At 37.5% G+C, this 27,063-nt stretch overlaps 1 protein-coding gene across 1 annotated transcript in view; it reads right to left on the bottom strand.

Moving 5' to 3' along the window:
• Positions 1–27,063, bottom strand: part of RFTN1 (raftlin, lipid raft linker 1) — a 96,048-nt gene that overhangs the window by 25,017 nt on the left and 43,968 nt on the right. The window contains exons 4-6 of the mRNA XM_084220926.1: positions 20,043–20,151; positions 6,233–6,656; positions 1,796–1,999 (exon numbers count right to left, since the gene is read on the bottom strand). Of these exons, the coding sequence (XP_084077052.1) occupies positions 1,796–1,999; positions 6,233–6,656; positions 20,043–20,151 (737 nt within the window). The remainder of the gene's footprint in view (positions 1–1,795; positions 2,000–6,232; positions 6,657–20,042; positions 20,152–27,063) is intronic.

Raw genomic sequence — 27,063 nt, 5'->3', positions numbered from 1 at the left:
AAGGAGCTGAGAAGCCCTCAGACCCCTACTTCTCCTCTTGTCCCTACCCAGTGTTGTTTGATACTGACTGGCATATGAGTGACAAAGCTGTTCCATTTCTCTGCAGCATAGAAAAAACTTAGGATTTAAATGATAAAACATTTTAAATGCAATTAATAGCAACTTAGAGACACTCTTAGTCTAACAGCATCATACACTTTCAGAAACCTTGTTTCAGCTTTTTGATTTCAACTTATTCCTCCTGTAACTCTAAAATGCTAATAAAAATGTTTATTAATTGCTCTTCTTCAATCACTAATCTAACTTAATCCTGAATCTGTCCACTTTTACATAATTTGTTGTCCTGTTTGCATTGAAACTTTATTGCCAGTATTCAAGCCTATTTTATCTATGTCCACAGGCAGTTATCCAGCACTGCTCACTCTGGTATCCAAGTACATGAACCTCCCACAGGGCTCTGCTATGTAAATGAACTCTAAAAGTTTAAATAACAGAAAAATGCTGTGTTTAAAACATTTTAGAGTGAACTGACCAGCAGATTTTATTAAAAAAACCGACTGAGTCTGATAACTGAGCCTGATAGAGCCAATTAGCTTTGCCTCTGTGCAATTTATATACATAAAGTAAATGACCATTTGTTTTTAAGCAAGTTAACTAGCAATTACAAGGCTTTCCAGGAAGCTGTGTGAAAGCATTCCACCAGCTGAACTTTAGACCTTCCCTTTTTTTGCTACTTGTTTGTAAAATGAAAAATTAGGATTGCCTGTAAATTTCCTGATTGACTTTTACCAGAACTGAGTCATATTCCTGTTTTTTATCTTGGGTTCTGGAATTCAGACCAACAGTAAGAAGATGCTCTGGAAGCAGCTCCTCTATGATTTTGATGCATAAACCAACTAATCTTAGTAGGAATGCGCAATCTCTGGGTTACCACAGTCCTTCTGAAAAATGCAAAACAAACCAAAATGAGGCAAATGATTCAGCCATAAGCACTTTAACTATAAAGGATACCAGTCACATAATTTTCCAATAAAATTAATCCAGCTGCAACCTCAACATTTTTTGTCCAAGTACTTCCCTTGAATTGCTCTCATGGCTCCTTGGTAATGTCTCCTGGATCTATGCACCCAAGTTTTTCTCTGTACAACAGGCTTGCCTTCAAAGCCACAATGGCCACGAGTGTGGTACAGACTGGCTACAGTTCTAAGCTGGGCCACTGCCACTCTTCCACAACATGCAAAATCGAGGATTTTTAATCTTCTTAAAATTAAAACAGACATTTATCCATCACTCATAGGTAAGATGAAACAAACATAGAAGACAATTTTGTAAAACAGTGTGCCATCCAGGTGGAAAGGGTCTCTGCAAGAGAATTAATTGATTTCTTGTTGGCCAGACAAAACTCGAATCCTTACACCGGCCTGCAATTAGAGCCAGATGCAGTGTCTGGCTGGACAGCAAAGTCACCCTTCTATTTATGTCATCTGTTTTGCAATCTTATTAGTTTAATTCACTTTACTTGGTACTGTTTATTAACTCTGTATATTTCTGCAATTACAAAATCATCTCTTCATCTCTAGTACATTTATAAAAATACATGATCTGTTTTCCTTATTCAAATGCCAAAATATTTTTCTGTACTTTCATTCCATTTCACAAAGAGGTTGATCTAATTTAAATCTACCCCAAGTCCGTATTAAAGCACCTCCCAAATAACTTCTCTTCAAAGATAATGACCTCCATTAGAGAAGAAAGGAAAGTAATCACAGCATAATGCTTTCTGTAATTTCCATACCATTTACCATTCCAAGGCTGAAGATGGCGTTTACCAGCGAGCCTCCTTTCCTGAAGTGATCTGTCATGTGCTCCAGCCAATTTGCTTCTAAGCTGTTGACAGTCTGCCCATTCCTGGAGATCCTCATAGGGATAGTCACTGTATAATACTGGCTGCATTTTTGTGGGGTTTGGGGCTTGTTGAAGAGAGTGAAGATCTCTGCTTCTATCAAAGAGTAAAAAAATAGAATAATGCAACAACTGTATCATAAAATTTCAACCAAAACAATGCAGAACCCACTGTTTGCCCCTGCCTAATTACATTGTGCAACAGCAAAATATTCTTTGGGATGTGGTTATCTCCTTAACACACTTCTGCAGTCCAGCACAGCAGGACTCTCTCAAGACCCAATACAGTATTTTGCTTGCTTTTACAGCATTTCTTATTCACAATGGATTCACTGTTGATAATAAAACATTTAAAGACGGTAATACCTGAATACTAATGCAACATTCCTCTATGGGAATCATCAGCTCAAACATGAAATCTTACTGCAAATTTAGAAGGAACTGCATTCTGTAGATCATGGCCATTAAAGTATTAAATAACTCCGTTTTGATAACACAAAAGCATGGAAAAAGCCAATGGCAGTCTCATCTCAAGAAAATGCAATGAATCATTCATGTAGAGACTCTGGTAGCTGCTTTGTTGATTTACTCTGGATCTGAGCCAAGGTGAGACATTAACACAACAGCAAATGAATTTTAAAAATGGAATTGTGAAGGGTCTTAAAAATTAGCACATCTTCTAGACTCTTTTCCATGTCTCCTCCAGTATATTTTAGGAGCAGTTACTACAGGAAAAAAAGTCCTTGCTGACAGCAAAGCTGAGCTTTCACAGCCCTAAACTGCAATCAACTTTAAAAGCAGATATTCTTCTCAGAAGGGTATAACCATATTTAAAATAATCAATAGAAAATTTTGGATATTATTATTTTACTTATTAATGAACATGGAAATCAACGGTAGAATTTCTATTGACTTCCAAATGCCAAAAATTCTCCCCAAATATGTTAATATGAAAGGTAAAGACTTTAAATTAAATACCTTCACTCAATAAGCTCCTCTTGTTTCCAAGCTATTAGGTTCTAACCTCAAGCAAAAGTAAAGAAAGAGATGTCAAGAGAAATGTTAAGATTGCTCTCTAGCAAACATCACTGAGCAAGAAGCAGTGTGTAAACTGAAAAAGTTATCAGAAGGGAGATGCTCAGAAACAGGCTGGGAGCACTGGAAGAGAAGAGCTGGAAGCTCATAACCAACATGAAAAGAGACCTAATGATCTCAGACATGAACTATATTTTAAATAGAGTAGAAAGGAATAAACGTTCATGTGAATCCTCTTGCTGTTCACCACTTGTTTAGAAAGAATGAAATTATGACAATCCTACCTCAGAAAAGCACACACAGAATGCTTCTCTCATAATTTGGATTCTGACCCCCTGAAGAGTCCTTTGTTGGAAAAGATCTTTCTGGTGCATACTGAGACACTGATATGAGAAGCTGGACACGACCCAGCAATGTGTGTTCACAGCCCTGAGATCCAACCCTATCCTGGGCTGCATCCAAGGCAGAGTGGCCAGCAGGGGCAAGGAGGGGACTCTGCCCCCCTACTCTGCTCTGGTGAGACCCCACTGGAGCACTGCATCCAGCTCTGGGCTCCCAGCACAGGAAGAACATTTGCAATGGGTCCAGAGGAAGCCATAAAGATGAATAGAGGAATGAGGCATCCTTCCTATGAGGAAAAGCTGAGAAAATTTGGGCTGTTCAGTCTGGAAAGACCTCAGAGCAACCTTCCAGTACCTGAAGGGAGCCTACAAGAGAGCTGAAGAGAGACTTTGTACCAGGCATGTAGTGATAGGACATGGGGTGATGACTACAGACTGAAAGAAGGCAAGGTTAAATTAGATATTAGAGAGAAATTCTTCACGGTAAGGGTGGTGAGGCCCTGGAACAGATTGCTCAGTGAAGTTGTGACTGCCCCACCCCTGGACAACATGGCCTAGGGTGCTGTCTAACCCAAGTCACTACTGACAACAGTTTTCACCAGTGACCCCAAATCCTCAAGCAGGGCCAAAGACACTCTTCAGTTTGGTTCTAAGGAACACAGCACTTTTGGACATACTATTGGAAGATCTGTGCCTTGTTCACAGGCAAATATTTTTCAACATTGTGTTGAAAAGCCTTTTAAAAATCGGGGAAGTGAATGAGCACTACAAAACATTCAGGAATCAAGTGAAGAAGCATAAAAGTAACATTTGAATAGTATAAAACCTAAAATAAAAAACGTATTTAAGATCTCACAAATAGTAAGGAATATTAATTTTTTTCCTGAAGTTTCATGTAGGGGAGAAGCAGTTCAAGAGTGGTAACTTCCCATGGAATACTTAGGGAAAAAAACCCAATCACCTGATGCTTTCAATCTTCACACTCCCAAGGAAGGATGGAGAACTGGTGCCAAAAACTGAAATACATTTTCCATGGGAGGAAAAGGGAGTGCTGTAATAACAAAAATTCATTCAAGAGTAATAAAGAAATCAGCAGTGTTGTACAGGATTTGGAAAAATTGTACTTTAGATGAGCAATCACATAAAACTGCTTTCTCAGACCTTCAGTCTTGGAAAGTATTTGCATAACAGCAATTAAAAAAATGCATGAAAAATAAAGCTAAAAAGCACTCAAAGAAAGATAACTGAGGAAGCTATTTTTAAAATAAACCCTCTTTTCTGGCAAAACAGCAGCAATCTTGGGGTGTTACAGACAAAAGCTGGGAAGACTGATCAGCTGGTGATCAGCTTCACATTATGCTGAAATATTAAGAATGCTATGACTTGTAGCAGAATTTCAGTGTTCAGTAAGGAGAGGAATAGCATCAAAGAGATGATTAAACTTTCTAAGTTAACTCTCTCAAAGATAGCATATAAAAAAGAGAAAGAACTGATCTGGCTAGACTTGCAGATAACTAATTTTTAACTATAAAACTAAGAGAGGTTTTATGCATAAAATTATGGTGTTGGGACAACCCACCTCTAAGGCTCAAGAAGGGATTGTTCAAACAACAGCTAAGCTTTGACCCTATCTGGGCACCCCCTTGCCCAGAAAAATGAAGAAATTATGTTGGAAGTTACTAGAGTGTGATGTAAATTGGGTCCAAAAGCTAACTACACCAAACTGCAACGGAAACCAAGACAATAATCCAAGGAGTACAATGCAAAGTCATTCTGGGTCCTATACAGGCCATTCCCAAAGGGGTAGGATTGTTTGACTGAATCCATGAAAAGTCTAGAGAATAGGGATAAATTAAAGTCAAGGACAGTACCAGCTTTAGAAATTCCACCTACATTCCCCCCACATAGATCTGTAGCCCGTAAAGAAATTAAGGAAAGCAGTAAGAGAAATGAGTGTAAACATGGTTTTCTTGGATTTAAACAAACATAGAAAAGAAATGTATTTTGAGGCTTAAACTGGAAAAGGAGCAAGAATATTTTTCCTTTTAGTTTTCTAAATTGCTCTGGTCTACATCCTATTTTGAACTACAGTTCCTGCTATGGAAGTAACTTTTGAGCAACAAACACCTTAAGGAGGGTATTTTAGATCTCAGCTGAGACTTGTGGTCTTTGATGGCATAAAATGACATTTAAAAACTGGAAAGCCCACCTAAGGAAAAATATGTCAAAGAAATGAAAGAAATAAAACTAGTATATGGGTAAAATTTTAAAAAAAATAAAAGTAACTAGAAGCCAAATTATTATGAGCCCCATTACAAAAATTTTATTATGACTTAGCAAACATGTTCATTAACAAAAATAACTGCTCTTTTCCAGTTCTTACAATTCTGACTGGAGCACTGACCCCCACACTGAATGTAGGATACTAGGAGACTTTAGAGTCTAGATCACATATATTCATGCTGCTCCTAAGGTGGTTTAATTCCAGCTATCTGTTCACCTGCTACAAAGGGACTAACTATGCTAAGTCTTTTGTGAATTATTCCTTCTATGGCTGCAAAAGCTTGTCAGGCAGGTTAACAGGGCTTTTTATTCAAACACACAAAAAGCACACAAAGATCAAGAGCTCTCAGGGTATGGCAACAAATACAGAAATGAACCAATTCAGCTGAACAGCAGACAAAAATAAGTCTTCACACTCAAGCATACACATGGGCCACAACAAAGCTGCACCTGCTTATATCATCTCTTCCTTTGCCATCTGACTCCTGCTCAGCTGTTGTGAACTGAGTGACCATGCTGAAATCAGGTTAAGTGGCTCATTTGGGGCATCTTTTCTTCCCTACCTCAGTGGCAATGTCCCCCCTGCATCCCCACCTCCCAAAGGAGCTGGGAACATAATTGAGGCAATTTTAACTTGCCTTTTATGTACAAGAGGTCACTGCAATACTTACTGCCAGTAAGTGGTTTTAAACATCGTGCTGGCATTTCATTCTCGGCAAGTCCATTTGTCTTGTCTGCTGCTTCTCTCACACTCAGGTTTTCATGCTGAGACTGTTCTTCACTTCCCTTCACAGACCTGGAATTCAGCTCTTCAGTAGCCTGTCCTTCACCTGTACAGCCCTCTCTGGATGTGGAGCATTGGTCAGCGCTTCGCTCACTCTGTGTTGGAGTACTGCATCCATCAGTGCTGTCTATTTTCTCGCCATCCAGTGAAGCATGATCCTCAGGGTAATTTGAAACATTTTTATTATCTCTTGATTGCACAGAGTTGTTACTGGCAGGTGTCAGGGAGGTGCTGACAAGGCAGTTCTTTTGGGAATGGTACTGGGGTATAATTCCAACAAATTTCAAGCCTTGACTTGCAGCATCTTGAATCTACAAGTTGAAGAAGATTAGATTTTTAACTGTCAAGCTGTCTTAGCTAAATAGAAACACAGAAAATAACACCCTTTAAGGCAACAGCATGTCATTTTGCTACTTTTGTCCACTACCACTAGAAATTGTCATGTTGCATTTATATAAAAAGGTACATTCTAAAGAAGCAGGATAAAAAGTTGCCCAAATGATCTGATAGAATGTGAAGGGAGGAGGAAGGAAAAAAGAGAAAATGCCCACATATTTCTTTACAAGGGACAAATCTAATTTATAATAAAATACTAGAAGTGGTATTTCTTACAAAAATATTTCTGTATTGATCATAAGAAATCGGAGACTTATTATTACAACTTCTGCTGTATTAGGTGTGTGATTATGACATTTATGCAAGGAAAAGCTTATTAATTCTATAACAACAGTTGTTGTTTGTCCTATTTTGGATTGAGACACAAATGGCAAACTTTCACATAATGAGCAGATAAAAGGAAAGCTATTTTAATACAGCACTTTGAGGAAGATACAGAACTCAGAATAGAAAACGGCACTGTGACATGAGCTAAGAAGAAAAAAAAGGAAACTAAAAGGCTCTATCATTAATCCTTTAAACTTCAGGTAAAGGAGGAAAATTAAAGAATCAGATCACAAAAGATCCTAAGAAAAAAAAGTATTGGGCTAGCAGTAATGACAATTAGATAAAGGCAGCATTAGCTAACAGAGGTTTGAGATGAAGCAGAAATAGAAATCTCTTTCAGGCAGATTCTGCACTTTGGAGTCATCAGCCTCACACTCCTCAAGCCCAGGAGAAGTGCGAGTGCGAGACAGATTTCTGTGAAAACATATGAGTGTCTACTGCTTCATTTATCAAAATCATTCACCAAAATGAAAAGGCTTCCATTTAATGTATATTCTTCACATAATGTAAAGTCTAAATACACATAAATCTTTCAAAAATAAATGCACTGAGAATGGAGAAATAATTTCACTTTGTCTGCAAACACAATGCCAAAGAGTTAAAGTGTCTAAATTCTTTGCCTATGCTCAAGTTAGCATGAACTTAGGAAAAACAGTTCAGTGGGACTTTTTTCAGTAGCAAGTGAAAAGGAAGAATTTTGTATCTTTTTCAAATTTAAGAGGAAGCTCAGCTCTGCATCTTCTCTACATGCCTTTTTTTTTTTTTAATGATTCAATTAATGATTCATTTACTTCCTGGTAACATGTTGCTGCTCCGAACACACAAACCTGCAGACGATGCCTAATCAACAAGAACTTCCTCTTTCAAACCACTATTACATTTTCCATGTTAAATTAACTCTTCATTTCATGATCACAGGAATTTAAACAGAGGCCTCCAGGAAACAAGGCAATGGTCTTCACAGGTGTTTAGCCTGAGAAACATGGGATGCTGACTTAAGTAAAGCTCATTGCTAAACAGGACAATAAAAATACCATTAGCAGTATCCTGGCCAAAAGGGTATCTGTCTACAAAGAGAGTTAGCTTTTACTTTGCTCAGGAAGGTACAGCTGAGTATCAGTGACAGATGCATTTATAATGTGCTCAATGGTCCAGACTCTCCATTGTAACTTGATTAATGCTTTTTTTATATAGTTAGTGATAGAGTTATACATTCATTTCATCTCCTATCACTCATGTACAGACACAACACTACATTTGTTTAGTAGGTTGCAGGGCAGCTAATTATAGAAATCTAACTAGTATGCAACTGTTAGAGAGTTTGAGGACAGTACATATGTGGTAATATTACTGCTCCTGGTCAAAAGACTGCTTGTCAATCTACATCAGACTCCCACGCTGTGATAAGGAGGAGAAAGAACAGCTTTCACAGATACTGTAGCAATGTTTTACAGTCTCAACTTACTCAAAAAATTGTGATTGTTCTAAGGAGTACCTGAAGCTGAGGTGTTTCTTTTGAGGCTCTTGTTCTCAAAATAGAAATGTGAGGAACTGAAAACCAAATTGCACTCTTACCTGTATTGCCCAAACAGCTTAGCAGGGAAGTTAGAAAAAAGAGTTTGTATCTTCAAGGACCTTTCCCAACAGTAATTAATTACTGTTAGTACTGTAGCTACTGTACACTACAGCACACAAAATCTTATTTAAACATATATTTCAAAATTTACCAATGACATATGGCAGAACCAAGCAACTCATTATTCTCAAGAAAGCAAATGTGGCAGGAAATGCTACATCAAAAGTGTGATGCAAACTGCAGAACAGGAAAGTGATGTATCAGCAGACATAGTCTCTCCTTTCAACTTTTCACAAAACCATGAAGAAGCTAGCTTTCATCAGAAAGTGTAAAGGCTGAACACATTCAAACTACACGGGCAATTTGTTTTTCAGGATCCTGCTGAGAACTTAAATACTATGAAATTTTAGTTGCCTTCACATCCAGACTGAATCATGCCATCCAGTAGAATCACATTTTCTGTTTCCTGTATTCCAAAGATTAAATATATGAACTTAAAAAAAAAAAAAGAAAAACAAAAAAAGAAAAACTAATCCAACTGACCAGACAAACAAATAAACAAAAGAGCCCCACAAAACCAAACCCACCCCTCAGTAACTGGAGAGGTTGTGCCCAGGAGATGCACAAGACAGAAGGACTGTTTCTGCAAGCCTCCTGCAGGTTTTGGACCCCCCTGCAGCATCCTGTGCTGGAGCACACAGACAGTTATGTCTGTCACAGCCTTCTGGGAAAATATCTCAGCAGATGCAGTGCTGGGAATCAGAAAGAAGTCAAAGAATGGGAGAAAGAAGGGATAAAGCTGAAGAGAATGGGAAGAATGTGATGCTAGTTGGACAGGGTCACCCAAGACATATTCCAGATCAGATAAATAACATAATTACTTGTCTTTATGCGCCAGTGTAGAGCACTAACAAAGGTCTGTGTTACACTGCATTGTATGACTAAATGGAGGGAAAAAACATAAAAACAACTACATCTCTACCACTTTTCACATCAGATAAAAATCTAGATTTAAAATACCCTCATGCTAGGTGATCAATACTAAGTTCAACTGTTTTATGACAATTTTTATACCTTGAATATACTATATATTTGCCCTTTACATCTTGGGAAATTTTGAAAAGGGGAATTCCAACAAAATTTATAAAATAAATTTTTGCTTCTTTCTCCAGATGGGAACAGAAACATTTTCATTGCCTCATAAAGTACGCTTGGATGATATTAACCACAAACACAAGACCAGATCTCCATTACAAAAGACGTTATTGTTCAACCACAGAAGCAGAACTTAACTCATTTATTTCAATCTGGATAAACCCCCAAGTGGGTACGTCCAAATTCATTTGCAACTGGCTTGCCACAAATTGGATTTATAGCTGTTTAAAAATAGAATCTGCTTAAAGAAGGGGTGAAATTTCATGTGTACAGAGGGCCAAGGCAGTTTAACAATTTAATGTCATCCCTATAATTTGCTTGATTAGAAACCTGGCATTTTCCCCAAGGGGAAAAAAATGACAGATTTAGCCTTCGCTGTCTGCGAAATAAATATCAAATCTCCCACGAACTTTGGAAGGAATAGGAACGAGCACCGTGTCCAACCCTGATGTCACTACCTTAATTGAATTTTAGCTGGGGCACTTGTGTTAACATTCTTAACATTTGGGAAGTGTTATTGTTTATTTCAGAGGTGTCTGACCACCATTTTTATACTGCATTTGGAAGAAAAGGAGCCATCAGCAGCACAAAGCAGCGTCACTAAACATTACATTGATGTAGCAATTTATGTCCCATCTTTTTAAATATTTCTGGTTCTCTTGAAGGCTCCCTACCCTAATTAGAAAATGGCTGACAGTCTCAATTAAAGATCTGTAAAACCACGCGTGGCAACAGCATGGCTGAATGATGAAATCCTCTTTTCTAGAAAGTACTTATTTTACTCTGTAGCTCTCATAGTCACATGAGAACCCATGTTCAAAAGCTCATTTTGAACAGTCACATACAGGTTCTCTTTTCAAATCTATTCTGAATAGAAACACTTAGCAAATCCATTGTAGAGCCCACAAAATGCTTATGATTCTGTGTTTCCTGTTCCATTAGCAGCTCCATAATAATCTCCTCCTGACAGCGAGCATGATGGTACTCTTATAAATATGGAAACTCAAGGATAGAGATCCCATGCTGAACAGAATCATACACTTTTGTCAGCTTCAGCAATTGCTTACAAGGAGATGCTGATAACATCCCCATGGGACAGCACACAGAAAATCAAACACTTCCAGAAAGCTCAGAGTAGTATTCCACCAAATCAATAAAAATATGAAACAACATACAGCAATTTAATAATGAGGATCTCTCCCAGACAAGAATTTCAAACAAATTATTTAGTAAGCGCTAGGAATTTCTCTTAACTCTTTAAGGCCAGGAGCTGGACATTTTTGAGATGTGTCCAGAGAAAAACAGTTTTACTAATGTCATCAAGGCATTTGAGTTTACAGCAGTCCTAAATGGTCTCAAGGTTTACACTTTCTAAAGATCTGGAAGAAAACCACCTTCAAAACTTAGGCACTGAACGTTTCATTAGTAGGTTTGCTAGATGGTTCGTTATATAACAAGGTACTGAAAGAATTTCGTAGAAACCCAAAAACAATTTATGAAGAACACACATATCAAAAATCCCCCTAGAGAAAGGTCATTTTCCAGGAGCAAGGAACTGATTTTCTGATGGTCAGATTCCTTTAGTTAGCTCTGCTGTGAACTTTGGGAAAGACTGCTACTTAATCCTAGTGATGGCCAAACATATGGCCTTGGAAACAACAGCTGGTTAATTTTGCTCAGAGCCGTCTATTTAAACCAAGTATGAACTGTCTTAGTCAGTAAAAGAAACGTCTTGTCTGTCTGTTTATTTAGTTGTTGTTTTTAAAAGAACAATGTTGAAGGCATTAGGTATCATAATGTGCACCAGAAACCAGATCAGGGCACTTCTCTACCTTCTTCTTAGGATTCAAGCAAATCTCCTTTGAAAACAGCAGCAGGGATCTTCATGCAAAAAACACGGTCTTGTGGTTTGAGGAGAATGCTATGTACTGCATGCCAGGAGATGGAACTGGGAAAGTATGCTCAAGACTAGGCTTCCAAATCTGTCCTCCTTTATTAATATTCAGTAGAACATGTTTCACCATAAACACTGCACATCCCCCTTCTAGTTTGCTCATTTATGGAAACAGATGTTTAAAATTAAGACAGGCTTTTAGTCTGACTCTTATATTTTCCACAGGTCTCACATGCTCCTTCCTTAGAAGACAGGACAGTCATCAAGAGTTTACTGTTTATTTTAAAACCAACTAACCTTAGCTAATGTTTTAAAGGAGGATTTAGTTCTTTCTATATGACTCAAAACTTTTGAAACTTTGGTACTTTTGCATCTCTAATAACACATTCCAAAAAAAAAGTTCTGCTAATCAAATTGCAAAGCATCAACTGCTCATAGTTTTTCTACCCTACTACTCTGGACTGTTTCACTGCTTGCAGATTTCCAAACCATGCAACCTTTCTGACTAGAATACTCCTTTGTTTAAGCCTGTACTTCCCATGCATTTTTAACCTTTTCCAGTTTACATTCACTAAATTTTGTATTTGAGATAGTTCACATTCATATACATAGAAGCAAATGTAAATGTAGCTTTTAGAGAGTGAAATCCCAGTCTTCATTCAAGTTTTCAAATTATCAAGTATTTTCACGGTCAATTACATCAAAATAGGCCGTGAGGGATAAAACACTGGAGGAATTCCTTGGAAAATGCTGCCATAATCCCAAACCATTGATGTGCCATTTTAAAATCTCACTGCAGTTGTGGCAGAGGCACAAGAACTAGAACAAGAACAAGATAGAGAACAACTCTGAACAGGGCAGTAAAGGAAGCTTTGCAGTTTTGCAACATGTTCCTTGGTAGCAGCCTCTGCAGAAAGGAACTGAAGGCTACAAACAGCACAGGGAGAAGAAATGTACTGAAGCGAGAAGCTACTGCAACTTACTGCTGTGCTGAAACAGAAGGTGGGATCTTAAGGCAGTGCTGCAGGAGATACTAAATTACAGCAAACTACACATCTCCTGCTACTCGAGCCAAGAAAGGGGTGAGATTAACAACTTGAAATTCCTCTTCGGCTCACATCACATTCACTCCTGAGAACAATATAGCCATGCTACACATGCAGTGCAGCACGGTGCAAGTACACTTGCTCCTTTCAGCATATTTCATTAGATGACAGGTCTTGAAACCAGTATCATCTTCTGTGGTCCTGGATGTGTTGGTTCTTCTCAATCCTCACCTTTTAGCACCTGTTCCTTCACTGAAGAGTGAACATTGCTGGCAACACGCTACAAAGATTCAGTGAATGTGGTATTTGTCCAAAAGTCACCTAATATACCTGCATACTCCCACCCTTCCCCTAACTCTGAAAAAAAGTCTTGAAATTACTCACATAATTTAGGATTTATTCCTTACAATTTGTTTTAGACTTGGGAATAACTGGTAGAGAGCAGCCAGCTATGCTTATTCAAACCAAATATTTGATGTTAACTTTAAAAATAAGTCTGTAGAAATTCTGTCCCAAGCTCTTGCTGTAGAAACCCGGCACTTTCAAAATGCAGACCATTTCTGTGCAGGAATCTTTAGTGAGCAACTCCTACACTAACTGGTGAACATAAGCAAGGGGAAAATAAAGATTTACAGAGGTGTGTAGTTGATTGCTATATCTAAAAACCATTTTAGCAACTGGCGATAATGTGAGTCAATGTGAATGATTTTAGTCCATCTCTGCTCTAGGCAGTGAAAACAAACAAAAAAAAATATTCAGAACAACAGGAGTATTTTAAAAAGTAGGAATTCAGTCTCAAACTTACAGGCTTTACATTTAATTTGCAGGGAATACTACTTTTATTTTTATATCAACTGAAGAGTGTTTCTTTAAAATCACATTGTTTTATCAAGCCATCTGTTACTCGTAGCCAAAATTACAATTTGAACAATTTGCTGGTAATTTATTTTAGCACAGTATAAAACATTATCATATTTATTGTTATTTTAAAAGTTATTTTTTCCCCACCAGACAGAAGCAGGATCATTAAAAATATCAACTACATACTTTATAATATCTATTTTTATCTTGAGCAAGGGGATGACTTGAAAGCTGGTGGGGGCAAAGGATTATAAAAGCACTACCAGGCTCCTGGGAGAGTCCTGAAAATAGTTTTGCAATGTCCATGGAAGATATATATCAACACCACTCTTACAGGGCTTAGTCAAAAGAACACAAGTTGAAAGAAGCTTAAGCAGAAACAGATGTTTCCCTTCACACCAGGCTGTTTAAAATAGAGTATAGGCTATTTTTTACCATCTCTTGTTATATATACACTAAGAAAATGTTAACAAAATGCACTTTAATAAATATTATCACAGCAGATTACAAACAGCTGAACTATTGATGTTGAGTTTCAAGTTCCACTTCATGACCATATCTACAGCTAACATCCAAAAACTTTAAAAAAAAAAAAAACAGGGGCTCTGTTTGCACTGAAAACATGCAGAAAACAAAGCTGTCAGCTAAGTGCTCAGCAATGGTTTTCATTACAATGCACTAAAGAAATAATGTTGTATTGTTCTCTTGCAAATACCCTGGAGAGTGAAGGTTTTGTGGTGGGATTTTTTGGGTTTGTTTTAAGGACGGAAATTATTTTAGAAGAGATTGAAATCACATCTAGGTAAATAATACTAGGCAATAAACAAGCATCTTAGAAGGGTCATTTTTTAGCCGCAAAGATAAATCTGAACTGCTTATTTATTTGAAGAACAAACCTCTGAGCAGTATTAAAGACTCATTTTTTTCCCCTTTTCTCTTTTACTGCCACCTGCTCTGACTGTATACCCTGCAGGAAACTTCTGAACAGACCAGCTAAAACGTAAAATAAAGAATAATGCTTAGGATTACAATAACCATCTAAGGACCCCTGGTACCAACAAAGCAAACACAGACTTCACAGAAGAGATCCCTGTAAGACTGCAGCATCCGAATCAAAAAATCCACCGACACACCAGTGTTCCTAAGAAGCCACGAGCTGCATCTCTTTGCTCCTTCTAAAAAAAAAATCTCAATTTAAAGATTAACACATGAAGAATAAGTAATGAAAGAGACAAGAATATGACAAATGTTGGAAGACCTATATGAACCCCAGCATTTTTATTATTATTCTTCTTATTATCAGTAAAAAAATTATAATATCAATAATGTTCACATTAATTATTTTCTAGGAAATTGCAGACTTTTGTCTTCTCATTTCATTGTCATGCTGTAAACAAAAAAAATAATAATATAAATACATATTATTAGGGAGACATTGATATGTTTCTCATCTTCCACATCCTTTTACCATTTCCTAATTAGATGCTGAAGAGAGTTTTAAAACTCAGAAGCTGAGAGCTCAGAATCATTTCATATTGCTTTCATGCAAAATACAGGTATAGGAAGCCCCTTGTTTTGATCACACAAAACAAATGTTCATTCTGATGTGAGCAAATATGTAGAAAATAAGTGAATCACTCTCCTGACTAGAAAGATTTATGGGGAAGATTTTAAAAGCTCTTGAAAATTTCTATAGGTATTTAACTGTTATTTTAGAGGAGAAACTGAAGTCCTCCTAAATACCTCAAGCCTGCTTCTATCTTGCAACTTAAAAGAAGGTGGAGAATTAACCTGTCTTTTAAGAGCAACACTAACACAAAAATTCTTCACCAATTAGGACTGTAACACTGATGACTCTCCAGAAAACAATGCACATGAACTAAGACAGCAGTAATTCTAAAAACTCCAAAACAGCTACGGATCAATGGAAGGGGAAAAAAAAAATCAAAAGAGCAGAAAAGAAGGATCTCAATATTTTAATTAAATCGCCAAAGTAGAGAAACATGCAGTGAGAGTGACCTGTAGTTTTTCAGGGGGTGTAGCAGTTCCTTATCCAGACATTAAGCCAGTCTCCTGCCTGAGGCTCCCTCCAATGAAGAGAGGGCAGATAACAGCAGGGGGATCAAACTGCTCCAAGAAATGTCTCGCCCCTCAGAAGCACATTGAATTCAACTACAGTTTAGCAATGCATATTAATTTCCAGAGCACAAACTAACACTTGAAACATTTTCATGGCATTACTCACACCAGTTTTACTCCTGGTAACATTTACTTTTCCATAAAACTGTCAAGAGGGCTCAAACACAGTAGATCCTTTCAGCAATGCAGGATGAGAGTTCTTCACACAAGTGTTAGTATTGTACAGCCTTTCTTTCAACATAGTGCAATTCCCTGCTCAACTTGCCTTTGTACCAGACAGAGCTGGGGGCCACTCTTTCAGAGGCCAACTCTAGATCAAGTACATAGGTGGCAGCATCCCTGCAATGCATTCTCTTGGCAGATTCCTCCTTGGGGTCCCATTCACTTCCGTCTGAGAGGTACCATCGCTTCCATGGCCCAGCAATGAAATAAATGTCAAGAAACTAACCAGCAAAGTCACTGTATCTGCAGGAGTCAAGATTATTTGTGGGGTGCTTTGGACTACAGAAGTTGTTCTGAGGATCAATTAAGGGAGTGATATGTTACTGCCAGCTTTGGAGCCAGTGGTAATGACTGGTACTCACTGAACATGACCAAGACACAAGAGAGGGAACAGCAATGAGCAGATTTGACAGACACTGTCTCATCCAGCAGATTTCACGGCACAATAAGCATCACAAAGGTGTTTCACAATGGCAGTCCTGTTACAGGTGGAACCGGCCCACTTCTGAAAATGCAGAACCAATTACTCATCTGTACTGCCTTAGGTTTGCTGGAAGAAATTAGACTCATTTCTGAAGCAAGCAAAAACAGACCAGCAGGGAGAGATCCATGTCTAGGCAAAAACACAAAAGAAAGATGCCTGCATTTGGATTTCAGCTAAGCTGCACCATTTTTAAACCATGCTCTTCTGTGCTTATCATGCTTCCTACTTCCACAGGGACAAGAAATGTGAATCCTGCAATGGTGTCACAGTAAAAAAAAGAAACCGTACAAGAATTCCCTCTGATGGTGCATTACTAAGGAGATAACCAAGGATCCAAAAATGTGCTTCCTAAATTTTAAGAAGTCAAAACTGGGGAGACATGGTACAGAAAGAATACTCCATTTCTTAACCTGTCACCAACATGGCAAAAATGTGAACATAAGAGTAAAATCTTTTGCCTGTTACAGTTCTAGACATGCACCAGATTGTAGATTCTAGACATGTATCAGACTGATGCAGAAGACAGAGGTAATGAGAAATATATTTGGCATTCATATATGATTGTGTGTCCAAAATAAATCTTTACTTGGGACATCAGCCTAGCTCCTTCTTCCCTTACTTGTCTCCACAGACTCCAGAGAACACTCTCAGATGAAGAAATGATAACAGGATACACAGAAACAAAAAGCAACTATGGAAGTAATTAAAGACTACCCTATTTGACATGAGACATAAGTCTAAATATTACAAAATATAGCATCTTAGAAGTAACATCTCTACTTTCAACAATTTCAGAATGATCTGAGCCCCAGTGATCAAAGTTCAAAAGTTAACTTTGCTTATTAAAAAGCAGGTAAGCGAATCTTTAATCTGTGTTTAGCCTGAGAGCAAAAGACAGCAGTGTTAATACCAATACAGCAGTACAATATGTACACAACAGTTTAGTTACTTCTTTCACTGCCCACAAATCATGTATCAAAGACACCATGGGACTGTTTGAGATTTTTTAGGACAGGTTAAGTCACTCTAGATCCACATGGGTATCAAAGAACAAGCACAGTGTGGTGATGTTGACATGATTTAAAGTACAGGAAGAGTGCATTTTTTGCAACATCATGTCTCCAATATTTAAATATTCCCTGTCTTGCCATAGCCAGAAACTGTGGCAGAAAAGCAGCAGAGAGAGTGGAGAACTGGGACAAAGTCCAGCAGCACAGAAAGATCTCAGCAACAGAACAAAGGTTTGACCAGAGAGTGTTCTTTGGCATTTCCTAAATGTTTTATAGTCAACATTCTACTGAGGCACTTTGTTTTGGTGAGCAAGAAGCATTCTCCAGGTGAAAGAACCTCCTTGTTACACATTTATATAGAGTTATAGAAGAAAAGCACATATTGCAAAATTGTATTGTGTTTGCAGAAGGAAGCAGTTAATATTCAGTATAATGTACAATTTCAATGCAACAAAAAGTCAATCCAGAAAAGTTATTAAAATTGGATCTTTGTTCAAACTCCAGGTAAGTCATACTTGCTCAGCAGTGCACAATGAAATTAATAAAATTAATTTTCTCAGTGTATAGGAATTTTTTTAGTAAGCTCAATTTTGACTTCTTATTCTGTTTTGAAAATATGGCTATTCTATTTGGTTTGGGGTTTTTTAAATACAGTAATTTGAAATGCACTAAGATGCTAAACCTGCTAAAAGGCTCTGTTATGAACAGCTTATGAAAAGATACAGGATTTCCCTATTCAATTAAAACATTCTATTAATTTCATATGTATTCTACAGTTTGAGAAGAATTATAAGGCTGTTAATTTTTTAAAGAAAGGAATTGCCTTCTCTAACAGTTTTTTGTTACTACTTTGTTTGAAGAATATCCTTTATTTTTCCATTTTTTGTTTGTAAACATCTGGTTTATATGCCCTTAAAAGCAATGGGTATTTTTGTTGCTCAGACAAATTAGTTAATATGACAATTAATTCCTACTCCCAAACAAGTCTTGTATCCTGAGTTAGATTTACATAAAAGTGTTGAGACTTTCACAATGTGCATAATCAGATACAGTGACACAGCATGCACTTGACAGCAACAGCTTCAAAGAACTTCAAATTTCTCTACATCAAATAACATCTGAGGATGAGCGACATACTCAACCTACAGAGAAACAGTAAATATACATTCTAGCTATTAAAATTTAAATTATTATCTTTCAGAAAGGGATCTTCACAACCCCATAATCAAATGGCTTCTATCAACAGAAACATTTCCATGTCTAGAAAAGCATTCTAAAGAGTCTCAGAATTGGATATTTATGGAAATAAGATGACTCCTGGATTGTCATTTTGTTTTCATGTTATCCATACTCTTTCTGAAGCTACAAATGCAAAGACATTTTCTGTTTCAATGATGCACAATTTTGCTACCAGTTGTGACAGCTATGCCTATATTTCTACTCTGACTCAAAGAACTGGAGAACAAAATCAAACATGTTGAAACTGGTACACAATAACTACACCAGTTTTTCCTAAGTATGAATATATTGAAATAATCCAAGATAACATCAGAATAGTAGTGTAATAACACAGTTCGACCTGAAGCAAAATTTGGGCTCACATTTTTGAATGTTATTATGTGTTCAAAAAACTTCTGTTTGTTCTGATACCAAAATCTATATATATTTAAGAATCAGATAGTTACAGCTGCATTATTTTTAATCCAGTTCTTACAATTCACAGTAAAAATGGAAGCTTGAAGATCAGTGTAGTCTGTCAAGCTGAGTCCCCATCAAGCTCACAAAGCCTGTGCTGTAGTTTATTCTAAACATTTTCTTAACTATTATCACTGTAAATGGACTAAAGCTAGGGGAGCATGCCTACTTACACCCTGTGGCTAAATAAATACACTACTCAATGCTAGTTTATATAACATGCAACAGGACACAACAGATGCTGCGGAATTTAAAACAAGCACATTGTGAATCTGTTTTCACTAAAATGGACATAACCTGCTAATTTCCAGTCTGGCAGAATATTATAGTGTCAAAAATAATTTTTAAAAGAAGGCAATAGATAAAGAATTGCAGTGTTCTCTTAAAATTCCCTAATATATATTTAATACTTAATTGAAAGCAACACTCTTCGGGCTCACAAAAGTATTTAGGTTATCAGTACCAGCTCTATCAAACACCACGTGATATTGAAACAAAACTTAATAATCTGGGGGTAAAAGGCCTTTTAGGTAAAGCACTATTCGAGAGGATATCTGGACACTAAAACGAAAACTATATATATTGTTTCAACATAAAATGTTGTACATTGTAGGACCATCTTCTACATTGATATCATCTGTTGGAGGTCATTCTCCTGTGAGACTACAAATAATTTTTTAATAATAATAGGATCAATCTTGTTTCTCTCAAGAAGTAGAACTGCTTTTCAGACACTTTAAATTACGAAACACCAAATTCTAGTGCAGTATTTCAGGTGGTCCAAGTGACACATATCCCTACTGACAAGCTGACAGAACTAGAAACAGTAATTATAGTGCAAATAAAAGTATACTGTGTTTTGGGGGTTTCCCCCCCTTTTCTTTTTACTCACTTTTTTAATAAAATCAGGTATCTCCTTTTTCTCTGAAAGGTGGTTTAAAGAGGAGCAGGATTCTACCTCCAACACATATCCTTCACTATTGATGTCACCTTTTGAAGACCTAAAGAGGCAGACAGAAAAGAAGAATCAATTTCTGTTGTTACAACTGGATAGACAAATATCCCATTGATAAGTATTTCTCCTGGAGTGCCAAACTTCAGACAAAACTTCAGTTCCAATACATTCTCCCCCCAGCTCAATACAGTTCCAACAAGTGCCAGCAACAGTATCTGACCCACATGCTAGGGGAGCAGATCACACCAATGACCACCGATGGTGGGATGCTTCAGGGACTTCCAGATTTCTTTTTCTGTCCAAGAAACACTTTGGCAGCTTGGCATCTAGGTCCAACACCAAGGAGATGCATGGGTGATAAAGCTCAGGATACACAAAAAGAAGGTTCCAATGCAATGGTCTGACAGATGCTCTGCATCCCACAGGGCAGCCTGACATAAAATGCATTTCAGACAGCAATTTTTAAAAAACTCTTCTCGTTATCTAGAACTATTCCAAGACAACATCTAAAATCAGGGGCTAATCAAAATAGTTTAACCTTCAGGCTTACCTTATGTTTTGTTTTTGAGAAATGTAAAGCAGTGCCTGAAGTCCCCTTCTCTTTCACAAGAGACTAACTCCGAAAATAATTCAAAGCAAATGGTATCTGCCATATGCATTTGCTGAACAAATGAGCACCGTAGGAATAAGGTATTGGTCAAAATATGCCAAGAGACTGTTTGGAACTTATCCTGAATGATCTTCAGAAACAGTCTGCAGGCAGTGCTACTGAAGGCAGTTTTCATCTCCTCCAGACTCCCATGAAAGGAAACTGATACACCTGATCAATAGAGGATGCCTAGACACTCACTTTCTAAGTTTTTCAGAAGAACACATGGAAGAACATTAAAAATAAAAGCAAGCTTGTCATTCTTGGAATTAGTAACAAAGCAGTTATCTAACATCTCCCAGAGAATCCAAAGATCTAGTTCCAAGTGAGGAACTAATCCTGGCCAGCAGTTGTTCAATGCCTGGGCACCTAGAGGACAGGAAGAAAGGTACAGAAGTTTGAACTGGGAGGGCTGAGGAAGCAGCAAAACAGTAAAACAGGGGCTTGGCGGGCTTGCCATGCTTGCAAAAGCAAGCCTGTGCAAAAGGCCTGTTCTGGGGATGGGGACTGTGTGTCATGTAGCTTCAGCTACAGATGGTCCCAGGGGCTTTCCCGAGACACTTCCAGTTCCCCGGAGCCATGCGATGCGTGGGCTGCTGACTGCAAACTGGCAGTGTTTCCTAGGCAATACTGCAGACATTTGCTATATTTGATCCTCCCACTTTCACACAGGCTACACTCTCACTTCATTTCTCTTATCTCACTTATACCTGAACAGGTGGTAGCAGACTGTGCATTGTTTGGTAACACCGAAGACCTTTCCCTATTTGTTTTTTCCCTCTTTTCTAGGTTCTTCTTACAACCTGTGGTTCCATTCTCTACTTTATTCCAGACAAAAATTTTACCAAATGTTAAAATAAAAGTTAAACTGTTCATGAAAATTCTCCAAACATCTTTACAGAATTTACACAGGTCATTACTGGGAGACTAACAGTATTCCAGAACTACTCCTCTGCAACAGGCACACATAAATTAATTTAAGCAGTAAGAACTTTGTCAAGAAAATAAAAAATCATTTTGAGAGGGACAACATTTGTACTGCAGACAACCCTTTTTGTTGTTCTAAAGTCCTAGATAAGAAAATCCATCCTGTGCAGATTTTCTGCCACAGAAGAACTCGAGAACATAAAAATAAACTTTAGAAAGCCTCCCTGCTACTGTACTTACAACCAGACCTACTTTTTTTTCTTTTTTTAAATCTGAATATGACTAACAGGAAAAGTAGCCCTTGATGTTATCTAGCCATGCTCTAGACAGAAATAGTATGAACTAGGGCTCTCTAATGCTCAAGCAATCAATTAACTTTATCAACACTGCCACTCAATATTGCAAAGTCAAGGCCATACAAAATCAAGTGGAGCAAATACAACTCTCCGGTGCTTTGGCTGTTGTATAACTACAAACCAGAAGTGTGGTACTAGCAAGAGGCAACAAGGAACCAAGCCCTTTTTTGACAACCAATCCCATTTGAAGGGGACAACTGCAGAACTCTACAAATGCAAGGAACAAACATCTCCACTATTTCCCTTCTTTAATAGAAGGTCCCTTCCAGCCCAGCTGAGGAAGCCACTCCCTCCCTGAGACTGTAAAATGCTACAGCTCAAATTCAAAGTCAAGATATCAAATACAGGAAATTAAGTATGTGTCATGCTATTTTATGTGCCCACCCATTTGGCAAAGGCTGTTCATAACTCTGGCACTGCTGTGACCCACATAAAAATTCACTATTCTAATTCCTCTAAAAAAATGAGAAAGACTGTATTTTAATGCTTAAATCCCCTCACTACCTAAAAACAATAGATCCTTTTAAACCTATATTGATAAAGTTTATAGACAGATATAAGGAAGAGAGAAGCTGGCCTTGAACCATTCTCTTCTAATTCCTCTCCTCCCCTGAACAGCTCCCTGAGCTCTGATTTTGTGCAATTTTTGGGGGACTTCCTTCCAACCTCTCTGAAAGGAGTTAGAGTTATCTGAGATACAGATTATATGCATAAAAACATAGTGATTATTACTGCAGCTGCTTAAAATGTCCTGTTTAACTCCTTTAAGAAGCACTTACTTTAAAATATACTTGCTGCTTGGAAATATTTAATTGGAGACAATTAATTCCTTCTGTAACATTTGGGGGCTACCTCTGCACTAGGGCTCATGAAAGACATGGCATCAAATGTGATTGCACTCTGTTATGAACATTATTTTACAGAACACACTTAACAGATCCTACTAAAGGCCATAAAATCCTTACTTAAAATCTTCCAATAGAAAGACTCTATTTCCAAGAAGCATTTTTCCATTCTCTCAAGTAAATTATGTCTATATATGTTAAAAGGAAGTCTTTGTTTATACTGGTAGTTTTTACCCTTTTAGGAAAGCTTTAAAAGCCTGTTATTCTGTCAAAGACAAACAAACAAAACAAGAGCCATACCTTTTCATGTGAAAATAATAAATACCTGTGGATGTCACAGACGACAAAAATAATTTTCTGAGCAAAGCTAGGTGGGCAAGGAATTGCTTTCAGTCTCTATGCAATAAACAGTGCATTTCATATGTGTATCACAAAGTATGTCATAAATATCAAAAAAGTCTCTCATTAAACTCTTTGAATATTATTAGTATTGCCAAAGAGAAGCAGATAATTATAGGTACAGGTAAATTCTGTATTAACAGAAATTAATATAATTTTAGTTTTATTAATTTAGTGGGACTACTTTTAGGACCCCTTTCATTAGAAACCATGAAATAGGACCCCCCCAAAATGTACATCTATCAAATGTACATCTATCTGTACATCCCAGAAGCAAAAGAAAAAGTCCAAAGAACACAGTTCTGTGCACTTGCATTCCTCTGCTCTCTTCTGAAAAAGGACTGATGTCAATCCTGAGAAATAACCCAATAATCCATACCCTGGAGTCTCTTACCAGTTTTATAGCACAGGATGTTACTGGGATTCCAACATATAAAATACTTTAAAATTAAAGCAATGGTTTATGTAAAGTTGATTTTCACTTTCCCATCTTAAAATATTTCTCAACAAAAAGCAGAAAAGAGAAATGCTGAGATCAGTTAAGTCAAAAAAATATGTGAGCTCCAGCAGTTCTGAAGATCTTCCTTTTCTTCTGGATGCACAGTCATCAAGTTCTTCCATTTCCTTTCCTCCTCCTAGGTTGGAAAATTGAATCTACATTCCTGCAAACATTTGGGTGTTTTGTATTACCGTTATTCCTCTGATTAAAAAAATTGCTGGGTTAATTAAAAAAGGTCCAGCCCTGAAAGCAGCACACGTGGACACACTAATGCTGTACCCTTCTTGGAAGCCAGGATGAACTGGAGAAGCTGCTACATCCAGACTCACTACAGCACCCAGTGCAACACCCAGTACAGACTCACTGCCACACTACTGTACTCACTGTAACACGTTTTGGGATGCCTGAGAGGGAACACAAGGGACAGTGTGAACAACACTAGCACTTTCCCTGCAGTGAGGAAGGACAGTCTCCTGCCTCCCACCCCAGGAGAGAACTGGTTGGCCATGGAGATTGCCAGAAAATTTCATTGCAACTTATACACCCTGGGCTTTCATTTGTTTTTCTTTGTTATACGTTGTTTGTTTATCATTAACAATTGTCCTGAAGAAGGGCTCTTCTGCCACTGTATGTAACCTCAGTGCTCACCATGGACAACCTTAATCATAGGAGGCAAAGAGTTGAGGTGAAATTTCAGTCTACCTGATGCTGAGCAGAGGGACAGCATTCACAGGTCTGGTGGGGTGGGGGTAGAGGGTACCCTCAAATTTTTCCAATATGGAAAGGGCTCAGGACCACAGACTTCCAAAAAGTGTCATCTTGAATCCTAAAGAGTGTTTCTAGTGCCACTAAACAAGAAGATTATACATTGAATAAGTAAGATTTTAACTTATAATTGGAAGTTCACTGGCCAAAAATATGTTACAATGGTTGTTTCACTAGGTTGTCATTTCCTGCACAGCTGTTTGCTGTTAAGCACCATTTCATGGTAGAAAAACCATAACCAGCTGTGGAGAACCAGTAACTTACACAGTAACTATTAAAGCTGACAACTTGGTGTCCCTTACAGACTGGATTTCCAATCCTTTTCAGATACAAGAAGGAACTGAGGAAGCCAGCATTTGGTCCTAATCTTCCTGAAGTTCCCTATGCCCATGAGCTCAGCAAGCCAAAACACACTTGTAAACTGCACAGACACTCTAAAATTACTATTTCATTAAGATGATGCTAAGAATGTGAGCAGAGTTTTGAGATTTTCCACTACACAGGAATAGCTCTACCATTCAAATAGAGCTGCACATTCATAACAAACTGGTCTACATTACAAAACTAATAAAACCACACCAATGTGATTAACATGAGCAGCTGGTATCTCTACAATTTCAGGTTAAATTTCCAGCAAAATCAGAGTATCTGAAAACCAAGAACCCAAGAACTAAAAATCCATAGGTTTTATGATGCCCAGCCAAAAACCACACCATTTTTTATAAAAATAAAAGCAGGGATATGTTGCATGCTAAGAGCCAAGTCTAACCCATGTGACACTGTTTTAATGTTATTACCTAAATGTTTTCTTTACTATAGGAAATCTTATCACTGGAATATGCATTATTTGTTAGTAAAATTTATAAACTTTTTTTAATTACAGTATACTAAATTTCTTGAGAAAAGCTTGGGCATGTATTGATACACAGGCATCTTTAATGTGCAGTGTTTAAAATTTTCAGAATACAGCTGAAAGGACATTTATTTCGGGTCACTGTTAAAAGTTATTGTGAGGAAATACGTATTTCTTTGAACTTGTAACAGATAACAAGCCTTCAAAACTCAAACCATTGTCCTTTGAGCTAAAGGAAGATATCTGTTGATTCTTGGGCATGGAATAAATATTATCTTTTCATTAAGTTGAAATCAGCCTGCTGAGAGCGACAACACAGACTATATTTGCACACAAACCTGTTTGATCCCTAATGCTCATGAAGGTAAATTCAGACATTTCTCATCTTCAAGCTTAAGTCCTACATGAAAACCAAATAGACACACAGACACAGTTATATTCAAATTAAAACTATATTGTATATATGCAAAGTACCTACTTTCACCACAGTGAAAACACCAAAGAGAAATACCAGCAAAATCAGGAAACTGTAAAAATCTTTGTTTACTATTAAACTTTTGAACTCAGTCTGTCATATTCATTTGCAGATAAACAGAGTTCTTGTTATCCAACTGATGATAGTTTGAATTTGTCAAGACTAACAGACACAGGAATTACAGAAATAGAATTAGAATCATCTCATCAAGTGAATCTCTACAACATTCGACACCTCATTATTTTGCAGAAAGGGAAAACAGCTGCAAAGCTGTTTGAGGTCAGAACAGAAATTTAGAACATTTAGAAACTCTAAAAAAATTATGATTAAATTAAACTACTTAGTCTACTTCTGCAGAGCAGTGTTTCCCTGTTGGCTGCTTTACTGACTGAAGGCAAAAACTGTAGATGGTACATCCTAAGACACAGTTGGAACAATGGAGAGAAATTTTTTGGAATACCATTTATATCCCCTGCTTCTCTATCATGGTGAAATAAAGCATCTGCAAACATGTCAAAACTATTATAAGCAGACAGTTTATGAGCCCAGACCCTGTACCCTTCCTGGTAAAAGAGAATGGAGGTTGCTTTCCAGCGCCGAGCACTTAGAAAGGGACATCGACACATTTTAACTGACACTGAATTTTGAGACCTTAAGATACGAGACAGGGTTATCACACTACAGGTTGCTGAGAACAAATTAAAGCTGCTTTGTGCTATGGTTTTGTTGTAATTTTGTTCATGGGCTGACTTAGCAATTTCTCTGCAGGAAACAGATAACCTGCAACAGTCACGAGCTGTCCAAAATAAGAATGCACCCAAGACACCTGCACAGAGATTGTTAAAGAAAAAAAACAGTGAATGTGGAAATAAAAAGCCAAGGAGAAAAAGATTATTGCAGACACAAAGAACTACTGATTTCTGCTCCTTTGGGGAATGTAAGAAGGTGTTGCTCTCCTCATCTTGGTTAGCCAGAACCTCCCAAATACATGGACCTTCCCCCATTCCTTCCATCAGCAGAGAACCACTGTCACACATTCACACTTTTCAGGTACCAGCTTTTATTCCCTCTCCTGAGATTCTAAGTGTAAGTCTCTGTGAATCTACTCTTCTCAAGCATGAGTGTGAACAGCAGTCCACACCTACACTTCACTCTTGGGGCCTTCCCTAAATTCAGAAAAAAAAAATCTG

The sequence above is a fragment of the Fringilla coelebs genome (genome assembly GCF_963513975.1).
Source record: "Fringilla coelebs genome assembly, chromosome: 1".
Classification (NCBI taxonomy): Eukaryota; Metazoa; Chordata; class Aves; order Passeriformes; family Fringillidae; genus Fringilla; species Fringilla coelebs.
Note: the sequence above shows the minus strand (reverse complement) of the source record. Positions and strands in the feature narration are given on the sequence as shown.